The sequence below is a fragment of the Mastigoproctus giganteus genome, chromosome 10, assembly GCF_048544385.1.
Source record: "Mastigoproctus giganteus isolate SK-2022 chromosome 10, ASM4854438v1, whole genome shotgun sequence".
In the NCBI taxonomy this organism is placed as follows: domain Eukaryota; kingdom Metazoa; phylum Arthropoda; class Arachnida; order Uropygi; family Thelyphonidae; genus Mastigoproctus; species Mastigoproctus giganteus.
Window position 1 is genome coordinate 181,445,053 of NC_143584.1, and position 14,786 is coordinate 181,459,838.

Sequence of the window (14,786 nt, forward strand, 5' to 3'; positions counted from 1 at the left end):
CATGTTTTAATTATTTAATATTTAAGAAGCTCCTCAGTTTAGGTGCAGTGACTGAATTTATGTAGCATGAACATTAATTGGCAATATGATTCACCCCTATTGAAAATGTATTATAAAGTTTGTTCTTTATTGTACTGAAGAAATGATAAAAAAAAAGAAAAAAGGAAATTGATATAAATATTTTCAAGTAGAGTCTTCTGTTCATCTTTCCTAATTTTATAGCCCCAAGTTTTGCAATTTTCATATTCATTTTATTATTGTAAAGTTTCATTTCTCCACTAGCATTGTTGCTGTTTTCTTCTGGACTAAACTATCAGAAATCTTGTGCAGTATATATAGATTACTTTGTATACTATAGGCAAAGTTTTGACTTAACAGTTCTTATAGAATTGAGGAATTAAACTGCTAAAACCTTAAAGAGTATTTTGACCAATATTTTCTAACGTATTGATGTTTACACATTTTTGCTGTTAACTCTACAAATTTCTTGCAGTAACATTAATGCAATTGTTCGTGTTCTCTGTGACATATAGAGAGTTCACTACTTGTCACTAATGATAAAGTCTGGGTTCAAATTCCACTAGAAATTCCTTTAAATGCCTCTTAAAAACCCACAATGATCTGTTTTGAATGTTTCAGTTTACATAATATGCAGATCAGCCCATGAGCAGCTGATCCCACCTTCCCAAACCAGTTATGTTTCTTTTATCTTATTCAGATATTTCAAAATTTAAAAAGACAATCACTATAGGGATACACAAAACGATCATATCTTCAGCATGAGACTTAGGTAATTTGTCTTTAATTAGGTAACTAAAATTAGTCCTGAAAATCAGAAACACAACTACACTGGTGTTCCAAGAAAGTGCATCACGTCTTAAAATTGTAATTGTCGTCCGAATAACGTAAGTATATGGCAATATTTCTTACAGATTGCATCAGATAATATTGACACGAGTAGGTGATGACATAATATTGCATCAGCTGTTAATGGGAAGAACATACAGGAGTGGTAGCAAGTGTAATGATAGTCAGAAGAAGCCCTCCTCACACAAAAAATGAAAAAGGCCTGATCAATTTGGTGTAAGGAGCATGTCAAATGGACCCCCTAGCAGTGGAAGTCAGTTATTTTCTTGGATGAGAAGAAATTCAACCTGCATGGCTCTGATGGCAGACAAATAATTCGCCGTAGACGTGGTGAAGAATGCTATCCAGACTGTATGGTGTCTATAGTGAAATTCCTTACCAGCCAAATGATATGGGGGTGCATTTCGTATTGTGGAATAGGTCACCTGCAATTTATAAAAGGTTCCGTAAATGTCAATGGATACCTGGCTATATTGGAAGGCAAATTGCTGCCAACCATTAGAGACCATTTCCACCTGCCAAGTAACTGCATCTTTCAGGACGACTCTACTCCTTGTCATCAGGCAAAAAGTGTAAGTAGGCACTTCCGTAGTTACTTTAGCTTCATTTCTTCAGTAGAGGTTTGACAGTAATGTGTTTACATTTGTTACAGGTGGAAGAATGGTCCATTACAACTCTTATCTGGCCAGGAAACAGACCTGAATCCTATAGAGAACTGTTGGCATCGTGTGGAATCTGCAGTTGCCAGAAAGAAACCAAAGACCCTTTGTGAACTTCAGAAGTCATAATTTGTGTTTGGAACCACGAACTATCAGTTGATTATCTTCAGAAATTGATCTTGTCAATGCCTCGACAGTGTGCTGCTGTCATCAGGGCCAGAGGCGGTTCAACTAAATATTAGTTTGCACCTGGTGAACTTTTCATTTTGTTTTCCATTTAAAATGATAAACTGAAGCAAATTAAGGGCTTCTGATAACATTTCAGCCATAATTGCCATGTTTACCAAAACTGTTATATAATGGTTGCAAATGCTCATTTTGGAATATTTTGAGAGCACCTGTCAAATATTACTTAGCTTTGCCTTAACTATTAATAAATATCTTTTGTTTATATTTCTATTTGTGATGCTAGTCATCAATGTAACATACCATCGCAAAAAAGGGTTAGAAATGTGAAATTCCTAGGTGATGCACTTTCTTTGAACACCAGTGTATTTTTCATTATATTTCATCCCTGTATTTCTTTTTATAATACTGATGGCTAATTGGCACTCTGCAAAATGAAAGCGAAATGGAACTCCTCTGCACAAAAATGAGAATCAGGACATTAAATTGATTTTTCCATTTTATGTTGTTTCAAAGCGATGCTTCCAGCAAATGTGTCAATCTTTTCTTTATAGTCTGTTTAAGCCTTTTTCTAAGGCCTTTAATAATGTTCTTGTTTATACTCTGGCGCGACCACCAGGTCAATGGAGTTTACAATAAATTAATCAATATAAATGTTAATCATATTTAGCAGCCATGGTCTTTGAACCCTGGTCCACTCAAAGAGTGTGCTACTGCACTTGCGCTGCTGATCACTCAACTACGTCAGGACTGTTAAACTTAATCTTTCCCTTGTTTTTATATAGGTATATGATGTTCTAAAAGCAGGTTTACGGCAGATTTAGCAATCTTTAGTTTCTCTTTGACAATGATTGCCAGGTGGGCAGGAGCAGCAGTGCGTAGCACACGTTTCTTGATTAGACCAGGGTTTGAGCCCATGACCACCAAATACAGAGGATGCAGAAAGGTCAGGGAATGACCACTGCATATCCCCAGAGCAATATGGCCTTAGTTGCTAATGCTCCTAAAAAAAAAAAAAAAACTAAATAACAAATAATAACAGTGATTGCCAATCTACCTTTGCTTCTACATTATTATTAATTCTTAATAGTGAAAAAATAAATATTTTCTTTTGTTTTGTATAATTTGTAATCATCTTAAAACTGCCATGGCTTTCAAGAGTTGATCTCCTTTCGTGTGTAATAAGCAAAGAACTATTGTAACTATTTTGAAGCTTTTGTTTAGAAACTGCACTTTCCTAATTTCATTTAAAACGGTATCACTGTTGTTTGTAAGTCATACAAATAACAACAATGAACACTCTCCATAACCTTGAATCAGTACACTGCTAGCATGTTATTTTTAGATTTCTGTAGAATCATTGAGCTTCCAGGAGTCTCTCATATTAATGACTCCACTTCTTCCAGTTTTAAAAATATCAAACATATTGGGCTCCTGGTTTTTCATTCAATAAAATATAATAAAAAGTCTTAGTTTCAGCTGCTTATAACACAGACAAAATATCCATAATTGAAATACATACACCTATTTAATAATATACAGACTGCCCTCCTGGACAAAACATCTTGATCTACCATGGCATGGATTTTGTGAAAATGCAACACTACCTAAGATTTGTATATTTGAGAAATTTGAGTTTTACACTGTATTCCAAATTTCTGTCTATACTGCTGGGGGACCATGTTGCCCCCTCCTGTATTGACAGAGATTGGGCTTAGGCTCTTTAGAAACAACTGTTTTATCCATGAGTTGACCTAAAGTAACTAATATAATATAACTAAAAGTAACTGAATATAGTTTTTAATTGAATAATGTCACTCAGTAGATGAACCTTTTATTCATTAAAACTTAAGAGCACTGTGTTGTGACCAGGTTTGGAATTATTTGGCTCCATCATCAGACAACAGGTAGCCTCAATTAGCGACCTTGTCCTGAGCAGTGAATAAATATATCGAATCTAAATAAGCAATCAAGTGGTATTTGGAAGAAATACTTCCAATTAAAGAAACTCTCCATAAAAAGAAGCTTATGTTTAGAAACTGCACTTTGCTAACTTTTGTATGTGATAATAAAACCCCTCTGTTGGTGGGCATTGCCCAACGCATTAATGAAATAAAGAAGCAGGGCACTATTTCAGTGCAGGTATTGAAATTGTTTGAGAAATAATATTCACACTGCATTCTGAATCTCTGTCTATACTGCCGGGGAACCATGTTGATCCTCCTGGCAGAGAAGTTAGCAAAGTGCAGTTTCTAAACGTAAGCTTCTTTTTATGGAGAGTTTCTTTAATTGGAAGTATTTCTTCCAAATACCACTTGGTTGCATATTTTGATTCGATATATTCAATGCTCAGCACAAGGTTGCTAATTGAGACTACCTGTTGTCTGATGATGGAACCAAATAATTCCAAAACTGGTCAGGCTTAGGCTTCTATTGGAAAGTTACATTTCAGCTGGAAGTTTACCTTCCAAGCATTGGCTGCTTGTTTAGATTTGATACATTAACTTATTGCCCAGCACAAAGGTTGCTAATTGAGACTAGCTGTTTTTGGATGATGGAATCAATTAGTTTGAAGGTAGCCATAACAGTGCCCTCAAGGTTTTAATGAATAATAGATTCACCTACTGGGTGCTATTATTCAATTAAAAATTATATTAGTTACTTTAGGTGGACTCATGGATAACATAGTCATTTTTAAACAGCCTAACCCAATCTGTGTTGCTGTCAAAGGAGCAACATGGCCCCTCGGCAGTATAAAGAGAAACTTGGAATTCAGTGTGAGTGTTATTTCTCAAACTATTTCAGTACCTGCATTGAAATAGCACTCTGCTTTTTTTTTTCTTTTTTTTTTACTTGATATGTATACAGTCAACTTTTCTGGAAGATATCTGGTATTCCTTTATCTTTTACAGGTTTTTTAGCAAGTTTGTTTATTCCGAATTAAAGTTTTGTTTTTCATTTATTTCTGTTACACTTTATCTATGAGTATTTGAACTTAAAAACTACCATTAGATAATTCTGCTCATATTTAACATGGAGAATATCAGTTGTGTGCTCAGTATATGCAAAGCAAGAGTGTGATACTTTGCATATATCTTTTCTCATTTTTTGGACAGTAATAATGGTGTCAACAGACTTTCTGTGATTTGCTCACTTGTAAATGGTTAATTCTGTTAGTATTGTTTTGTTTTCTCTGGATACTTCAGCTATTATACCTACTGCAGTGGGAAAAATTATAAAATTCTTCCATTTTATAGATGGAGAAAGTATTATTTAATTCAAAGCATTCTTCAACATTTGAGGTCTTGCAAATCGTTCATTATCAGGTGATATTTGTTTTTGTGCTTGTGAATAGCTATGTTAACAATATTTGACTTGTGTAAAGTATGTGATAGCCTTACTTATTCCTTCATGTGTGTGAGAGAGAGAGAGAGTGAGTGAATATCTAGTCCATTATAAAACTTAAAAATTGTGTTTCTTTAAAATCTAAAAGCATTTCGATTTGATTTTAAAAATGTGCATATACTATTAGTGTTTGGATAAGCTATGATAATATTAATCAGTTTACTAACACTGGTTTAATTTTGTCAGCCTTTAATACACGAACAAATATCAGAAATTAAATTAATTATAGTTCTGATTGTTTTTGAATTTCTCTATTAATGTAATTACACAAACTGACAGTTAAGCCTAACTTACACTAAAATGTATATTGCAATTCTTGTTAAAATGCTTTTTGCAATTCTTGTTAAAATGCTTTCTGGTTTGTCCATGCTGAAAGCCAATCTATTTTTAAAACATTCTGGTTTCCAATTTCTAAAAGTTAATAGGCGTGGGTATAACCTCCCATAATGCTTATAGAACATCTCATAACTTTGGTACAGTGCATGGTGGCAGATCCATGCCTCACATATTCCTTTTAATTTCATCCGGTAAATATTTGATGAGTTTGAGATCCTGGGAGTTGGCTTTCTAAGAAAGGAAGGAAGAAACACAGTGTTTCAAATGCTTCTCAAACCATGTCTGCACATTTCTAGCCTAGTGGACAAGGCATAGTATTGGACTAGAAAATGTGCAAAAATATCCCTATGTTTCCTAGGAAAAGTCAAGGGAGGGATTCTCTTGCGGCCATCCAGGCAAACAATATAATGCAGAAACCACATTATATTGTTTGAGTTCTCCCACTTTCATTCTCCTGTCAGTCCAATCTGCACATTCTGCTTCTCTCATTCAATGGAATAACCTTACATTCAGCACCATACCACTTCTAAATAGGATTTGTTTTATAGTTAGTTTGTCATCCTTATAGACTTGCAGAAGCTGTGCAGGAGAAACAGTCCACTTCTCATACTGTTTTAGTGACCACAGGTATATGACCTATAGTCACTATGAGAAGCTATATTGGCTGTGTTTTGTGCAAGCAGGAATCGTCTTGAAGGTGTGTTTCAAGGTTTGTTCTGAAACCTTGAATTTTTCATTGGAAGAACAACTAGCAGTCATATTTCTGTTTGCAAACAGCAGAAAAGCCTGTGACATCCATTGTAAGCTCACCACAATTTGTGGTGACGACACTTTCTGATAATATGATTCGCAAGTGGGTTCATGTTAAAGATGGAAAATGGACCATATAAAGATAAATGAATCTGACAGACATTGTTCATCACAAATGCTGAAACATTGCTTGTGTAGAAACTGATCAAAGCAGACAAGATGATACACTTGAGATCAGGGCGCCTCCGTAGCCAGGTGGGAAGGAGCAGTAGTGCGTATCACATGCTTCTTGGTTAGACCGGGGTTCGAGCCCGTCACCACCAAATACGGAAGATGTGGAAAGGTCAGGGAATGACCACCGCATATCCCGGAGCAATATGGCCTTAGTTGCTAATGCTCCTAAAAACCAAAACAACAACAACACTTGAGATAAAAGGGTGTGTGTGTGTGCACACTGAATTCTAAAGCAGTTGGACACTGAAAAAAAAAGCAGGCCTGGTTGGACTCAGGTCAAGCCCTGTTGACACATCATGTAGCAGATCCAGAGAATTCTCTTTAAAGTGTAGTCACCATAGATGAGTCCTTTGTCCTTTTGTACAATCCGAGGACAAAAGAAATCCAAAAAATGGAAGTGTGAGTCTCTGCCACTAAAAAAATTTCAGATGGCAAGGTTCTGTATGCAACTTTTGGATAAGGAAGGGCTGATCCTGGAACATGCTGTTCCAAGAGGTGTCACAATAACTGGGTGGTAAGATCTGCAAAACCACTTTTGCCTATGGTTGAGTAGACTATGCAATTTCATTTTGCACCAAGATAATGCCCTTCCTCACAATGCCAATGTTTTCATGGAATTTCTACACAAAATGGGGAAATTGAAATGTTTCCACAACTCCCATATTTCCAGATGTCTTTGTTGGACTTCTGCCTGTTTAACAAACTGAAAAATTACTTGTGTGGAATTCAGTAATCCAGAAATGCAGTGGAAACAGCATTATACCGTACAAGACTTTGTTGTTATAATAACTGGATACACAGAGGAAGACTATATAGAAAAGTAGAATGCATTAGCAAAGCATTATGCTATTGAAATAAACTGAGATTATATCTAGACTGCACGTATGTGCATGTCAGTTAATGCAATAAGTATTTTATTACATAAAAACCTGACACCTCCGTAGCCAGGTGGGCAGGAGCAGCAGTGCGTAGCACATGCTTCTTGATTAAACCGGGGTTCGAGCCCGTGACCACCAAATACGAAGGATGCGGAAAGGTCAGGGAATGACCACTGCATATCCCCGGAGCAATATGGCCTTATTTGCTAATGCTCCTAAAAACCAAATAACAACAACAACATAAAAACCAAAATTTGAAATTAAAAAATGTCAACTTTTTGTGAAATGCTGTAATTTTATAAAACTTTGCATTCTCAAATTATTAATACAGTAACATAACCTAACCAATAAATATATGCAACAGTTTGTATTAGATACACAAAGTCAATATCGTATACAGTCAATACTCTACAAGTGTGATTTTAAAAATACATTAGGCCTTTTCTTTAACAATATATTCTATTAATTCCTAACATAATTTTTAACAGGACACTCCCTTCAAGAGTTAAGAATTTCATTGAGAGACTTATTGAATGCAGATAAAAAAGGAAGATGGTGGATTGTTGGGTCAGCTTGGACATCTGATCAGCTTCAATCAGGTTTCTATTTATTTGCTATAATAGTAACAGTGTGTTTGTCACTTACTTAATGATAATATTTGATTATTCACAATGCATAAAAGTGTAATATAATGGCATTTAAGATTTTAATAACAATGCATTGTTAAAATGGGATTATATTATAATATATTAAATATTATTTAGCTCCCAGCAGTGACAACAACAATCCAAATAAAGCCATGCCGATTTCTGATATGAACGAAAAAATTCTGGAATTAGCTAGGAAACAGCGTATGAATACAGATATTAGAAAACACATCTTCTGCATCCTTATGACTGCTGAAGTAAGTATGATATTGACAGAGATCTTAATGTGATAAATTAAAATAATCTTTTTCTTTTCTTTTTTTTTTTTCAGATCTGATTTTTTGATATCTGTAAAAGTGTTACAGAATGTTCATGCCTCTGTTTGTTATTCGGTTTTTTAGGAGCATTAGCAACTAAGGCCATATTGCTCCGGGGATATGCAGTGGTCATTCCCTGACCATTCCGCATCCTCCGTATTTGGTGGTCACGGGCTCGAACCCTGGTCTAATCAAGAAGCGTGTGCTACGCACTGCTGCTCCTGCCCACCTGGCTACGGAGGCACTGTTCATGCCTCTGCCTTTCACTCCAGTAGTATAACCAGTATAACCTAAGATATTTTGCTATATCCCTGTTTTTTAAGACTGCTTTCAGGGAAGCATGATTTAGCTTTTGATCTTCCAAAATCATATGAGTTAAGCAGTTAAATGGAGCCTCAAAACATAAATGAAATTATTTACGTTTCTCCAACTTTTTAATTTCTGAATAAGAAAAGAAAATGCATCAAGAAAAATATCAACACAGAAATTCCTGTAGCTTTGCTCAATGTTTTTGAGAAAAGCAGTTCAAGGTCTTTTTTCTGTATGACATCATAAAAAAATTATCAGCATAAATGTGATTAATTATTATATCTCTTCCACATATTAGAAAGTCTGCTCTACAGAATAGTTGTTTTAAAATGAAACAGAATGCTGACATTTTGTAGCAAATGAATGTGCATCAAGATCAGTAAGCTTTGTTTTTTTATCAGAATTGTTCAAAAATGTAAAAGTAGAAAGAGAAACACTATTCCTCTCTTGTTAATTTTCCAAGTTTTAAATAGGGTTAATAAAACAGCTGTAATGCTCAGTGCATTCTAAGTTGTATGTTAATCTCTATAAAGAATTTATAGAAATTTACCTCAATGTTTTTCGCAGAACACTTCTGCGTGACACTCTTGAATTAGAGTGTTGCACTGAAGTGTTCTATGAAAAATATTTCTCTGAACTTTTTTTTTAGATTAACGTACAACTTAGAACACATTGAGCTTTACAGCTCTTTTATTAACCATATTCAATATTCTGAAAGCCCTTGTTGGCTATTTCATTAACTTCATTCCCTCTCTTAATATATCTTTTTGATTCAAGAGAGTGTTGCACTGAAGTGTTCTGCAAAAAATATTGAGGTAAATTTCTCTAAATTTTTTTATAGAATTTTAAATATATATATATATTTTTATTTTACAGTTTAGGCATCCTTTCTACTCAATTTTCTTACACTTCACCTCCTTACAAGGCTGTTCAATTGCAGGCCGTTGGACCATGCACAGCCCTTGACATGGATTTGCATAGTCCTCAAGAGTTTCTATAAACATTTTTTTCCCTTTTTTGCAATAATTTCTATGAAATGTTGAATTCAACTCACTGTTTTACTTTTAATAACATAAATTCTGTTACTGTGATATTTACAGAAATTTATATGATTTTTGTGATTAACAACATAAAAATAGAATATTTTTGGATGTTATTAAAGGTGGGAGCATATGTACATTATTATTATTATTATTATTACTCTTATATTATTTCTCCCTGATTGAGGGTTCCACCTTGTGACGGGCAGGTATTGCTACCAAATACACAGGGTGGTTGTTGTTATGTTTGGTGTTACTGTTGGTCGAGGAACTTTCTGACTATCCTACAGGTGTTCAGGATTGCGACTTTCAGGAGTTCTTTGTAGGTGTTCCTGGGAGACCAGTCCTGCTAGTCTGTTATGTAAGGTCTTTGGCACCATACCTGTGGTTGACACGATGATCGCGATGGTTGTTACTTGTTGCATATGCCATATCTCTTTGATCTCCCGTCTTAGATTCGTGTACTTCCTGATTTTTTCCCCATGGGTTTTCTGCAGGCTGCCAGTGTTGGGTACTGCTATGTCAATCAGATAGGTAGCCTTTTCCTTCTTGTCCACAAGGGTTTTGTCCGGTCTGTTGTGCGGGATTGTCCTATCTGTTATTATGGCTTGGTCCCAGTAGAGCTTGTGGGTTGGGGTCTCTAGTACTGCCTGGGGTTCGTACTTTTAGTATGGTACACTTTCTTCGATCAACTGGTATTTCCTTGCTAACTTCTGATGTATTATCCTGGCTACCTGGTCACGTCTATGAGTGTACTCAGTCTGGGTGATCACCTTGCATCCCATGGTGGTGGTGATATGTTGGATCGTTTCTAAAGCCAGTTGGCATCGTCGACATGTGTCATCGAACACTCCGGGCTCCTTGGCGATGTATTTTCTATAGTTCCTGGTGTCGATTACCTGGTCTTGGATGGCAAGCATGAATCCTTCAGTCTCGGAGAAGAGCGTCCCACCCGTGAGCCATGCATTGGAAGAAATTTTATCTATGTGATCTTGATGGAAATCATTGTAGTGTCTGCCATGGAGTGTCTTCTCTGCCCATCTTTCTAGCTTTGTTTGTACCTCCTCCTGGTTGGGGGGACTCCTCGCTTAAGTTGAGTGGGATATACCGTTTGTCTATCTTCCTTATGGCCTGTTGGAGTGCTGCTGTGTGTTTCTGGAAGTAATCCTTCAGGTTAACTATCGCTATCTTCTGTTGCTCAATGAGGTCTATCAGGCCCCTTCCTCCTTCCCGGGCAATTGTCAGTCTCTCCACAGCAGATTTCGGATGTTGGCAGCTCTTGGTCATCATTGTTCTTGTCTTTCTCATGATATCCTCCAGCTCGGTGTTAGTCCGATCTATGACCCCGAAGGAGTATGTTAGCACTGGGACTGCATAGGTGTTTATGGCTTACAACTGTGTTCCCTCCATTCAGCTTTGCTTTCAGCAGGCTTCTGAGTCTCTGATGGTATTTTTCAGTCAGGCAGGCCTTAATTTCCTTGTGCTGTAACTGCTGAGCCTACATCATCCCCAAGTATTTGTAGGCCTCTCCCTCTGCCATGGCTTTGATCTCTTTACCAGTCTGCAGCTGGTAGTTTCGGTTGGCTCATTTTCCCTGGTGCAGTCTGTGGGTCTTGCATTTGTCTTGACCAAATTCCATCCTAATATCATTGCTGAATTCTTCGGTGTGATCTGGAGTAGTTGCTGGAGGTGCTTCTCGGTTCCTGCGTAGAGCTTGATGTCATCCATGTACATCAAGTGGGTGAGGGTGTACGGGTTCTTCCTTCCTTCCTTCTTTGAGGTTATATCCGTACTTGCTACTGTTGAGAATGGTGGATAGTGGGTTAAGTGCTAGACAGAACCACAATGGACTCAGGGCATCTCCCTGAAAGATTCCTCTCCTGATGGGGATTGGCCTGGTTGTGATGTTTTTGACCTTAATGGTGGTACTCCATTTCGCCATCGTTTCTCCTAGGAAGTTTGTCACTATCAGATTGACTTTGTAGATGTTCAGTGCCTCTATCAGCTATGAGGCATGGAGTCGAAGGCCTTGCGGTAATTGATGTAGGCTGTGTACATGTTGTGGCACTTCTTGTAGGCTTGCTCCATAACTGTGGCATCTATGGTTAATTGTTCTTTGCATCCTTTCTGCTGTTCAGCCATTGTGTTCTGGCTCTCCAAGTGGTCTGATATCTTCCTGGTTATGCAGCTGGTCAGGATCGTGTACATTGTTGGGAGGCAGGTGATTGGCCTATACTTCACCGGGTTTCTTGTATCTTTGTCTTTAGGCTTCAGATATGTGATTCCTTGGGTGAGAAACTTCGTGATTGTCTCTGGGTGCCTTATCATTCATTTGAAATGCTCTGCCAGGTGCTTGTGTGTGAGCACAAGCCCCATGAGCTTCTTGTACCAGTAGTTGTGGACGTTATCTATTCCTGGAGTTCGCTAGTTGTGAGAGTTCATCGTCTATTTTACTTCTTCTTCCTGAATCTCCTACCCTCTCATTTCTTGTATGTCCTTGGTTTTCTTGCGTTCTAGTTCTATCCAGGTGGCTCGGCTATTATGTCTTACTTCCCTGCTCCATATGTTTCCCCAGAACTCCTCGATCGTCTTCTTCTCAGGTCCATTCCCTTCTTTCCTGTCTTCTCCGAGATTCCTGTAGAAGCCTCGTTGGTCCTCATCAAAGATTTGGTTGTTTATTTTCCTCTGGGAGCTCTCTTTGTATTGGCATAGTCTCTTGTTGAGTGCAAGGAGGTTCTGCTTCAATGTGTCCAAGTACTCTTCTGTTCTCCGATTTTTTCTCTCTTGTTTGCTGTGGATGCTGTCTCTCTTGAGGGTGCTCTTCACTTTTCCAATTAATTTCTTACTCCTGTTGCCCCATTGGTACTGTGTCAATTGGCCTATCTTGATTCTTGATTCTTCTATCTTCTGCTGAAGTCTTCTTTCCCAAGCTGGTGGTTCCTTCTGTTTTCGGTTCTTTTGCTGCTGGTCTCTCACTTCTCTTGCATTAATCCTCGTGGCTGCTACCGCAGCACAATACACGGCTGTGTGGATGGCCTCCAGTGTTCCACCATTGGTGTCGAGGTAATGCGGTATTATGTGCCGATTCAGGTGGTCTGTGACTCTCCACAAGGTTCTGTTTGGCCTCTGCTTCGGTATCACGTGAGTCTTTGTGGGGTCCATTCCTTCGAATTCTGTTAGGGCCTTCTTCCACTTGTCCTCTATTCTGGATATCATGACCTCGTCTGTTTCCACTTCAGCTGCTATGGGTTGTATTTCTTCTTGCTCTTCCTCCTCTGGTTCGGTTGTGGTATATTCTTCCTCCTCCGGTTCCATATTCTTCATCCTTTGTATTTGATCGCTCACGTCCTGCTTGATATTTTCCAAGATTGCAGGAGCTATCAGGTTCTTCATGACGATGGTCCTTCTCTGGTCCGCTATTCACTGTTTGGTGACCTGAATATCCGGGAATCATTCCAGCCACTTGGTATGTAGTCTCGCCTTGTAAGTTGTCATGTCGGTCTCCAGCTTCGTTATTTTGTAGTATGCTTGCATGATGTACGTATTCGTTTCAATGTTCCACTTCATGCGTTGGTATTTTCTCTCTCTTCCTGGCTGGTCACTAGCGCAGTTGTGCAAGAAGCACTTCCAGTTGGTGGGGCTGGATGGTCTTGCCCTTCTCTTGTGGTAGCCATACAGGGGACAATGCCACTTGCTCCACTGTCTTCCTCGGGAGACCATCTCTGATTTTGCAAACTGATCCCTCTGCCTAAAGCCTGAACGCAAGTGACTTTATCCTGCACCACACTCGATGCAGTATGATTAATATTTCTCTGCAACATCATAACATCATCCATTATTGGAGGTGGACCTGTTTAGCTTTGGCTTATGTCCAGTGGTAGTTCTCAGGAGTGATGCCAGATGGTGCCACAATCTGCCTTAGCCACCACTCGGACCTTGGGTAGGTAGGTCCCTTGGAGCAACTTTCACAATGTTTATTTATTTATTACTATTAATTTATTTATTATTATTATTGTAATTTATTACTATTATTATACCAGTCTCCCAACATGATGGAGCCGCGTTCACATCAGCCAAGGCAGTACTCAAACCCAGGCCCATCAGGCTGGTAGTCTGGTGTCATAACCACTGGGCCATCTGATCCCGTGATGATGATGATTATTATTATTATTAATATTAATAATAATAATAAATTAGTTTATTGTTTTTGAGAATTGCATCAGATCAGCCTGGTTGAAAAGGTAGATCATACATATACAGAGAAGTACCATTTGAGGAAATTGAGAATTTTAAATATTTTGGCAATGATAGTTTTAATTTTAAATACAGCCCAGTTTTGATATAACACATCTGTCAGAGGATAATTTGCATTATAAGGTGGTAGATGACTCTCATCAACCGGTGCAATACCACCACTTTGCTTATTTGGAAGCTTAAAGTGGTGAAACCCATGTTTAATCTCTAGAGCAAAGTTTCCGGCATCCCCCTTCCCCCATACTTCTCCCTCAATCCATGTACGGTACTAAGTACTATAGGTTTTGATACCTTTCGTGTTTGGGGATTTCATAAAAAAAAAAAAAAAAAAACCAGGTTATAGCTAAAAATAAAATTTACCTATTTTTTCCTCAATTTTTTGATATGAATACATGATGGCTGACTGGCACAAACTATATTAAGCAAACATTTTTATTGTAAGCATTTTTAAGTTTTACAAAGCTATGTAAAATTCAACCAGTGATTGCAATATATGTACACTTTTCACTGGTAAAACTACAAAGGAATGAAATCCTTTATTCTATATTCCACTCTATCCTTTATCCAAACCTTAGATTTTCAATAAATTTGCTAAAGCTGTTCAAGTTGCGAATGTAGCATGTTGCAATTGGCTTGTATCCAAAACTGTAGCATGTTGCAATTGGCTTGTATCCAAAACTAAGAATAGAAAACTTGCTTATTGTCCAAATAGTAGTCAAATTTTTGATCTCTTGCCAAAGCCATTGGCTTCAACTTCTGTTCATCTATACTCCTATTTCTGTTAAAACTTGGTGGTTCTATTGCATCCTCAGCTAGAAACAAAGCTGACTCAATACCCATCCTATTTTTCTTCTGACTCTTGTATTGATAATCTTGGTAAACCACCTCCTGTATGCCCAGCACA

General features: G+C 37.6%; 1 protein-coding gene across 1 annotated transcript in view; it reads left to right on the forward strand.

The window, feature by feature from the left end:
• Window positions 1-14,786, forward strand: part of LOC150079592 (nucleolar MIF4G domain-containing protein 1-like) — an 86,116-nt gene that overhangs the window by 54,428 nt on the left and 16,902 nt on the right. The window contains exons 11-12 of the mRNA XM_090382350.1: window positions 7,804-7,914; window positions 8,080-8,219. Of these exons, the coding sequence (XP_090238476.1) occupies window positions 7,804-7,914; window positions 8,080-8,219 (251 nt within the window). The remainder of the gene's footprint in view (window positions 1-7,803; window positions 7,915-8,079; window positions 8,220-14,786) is intronic.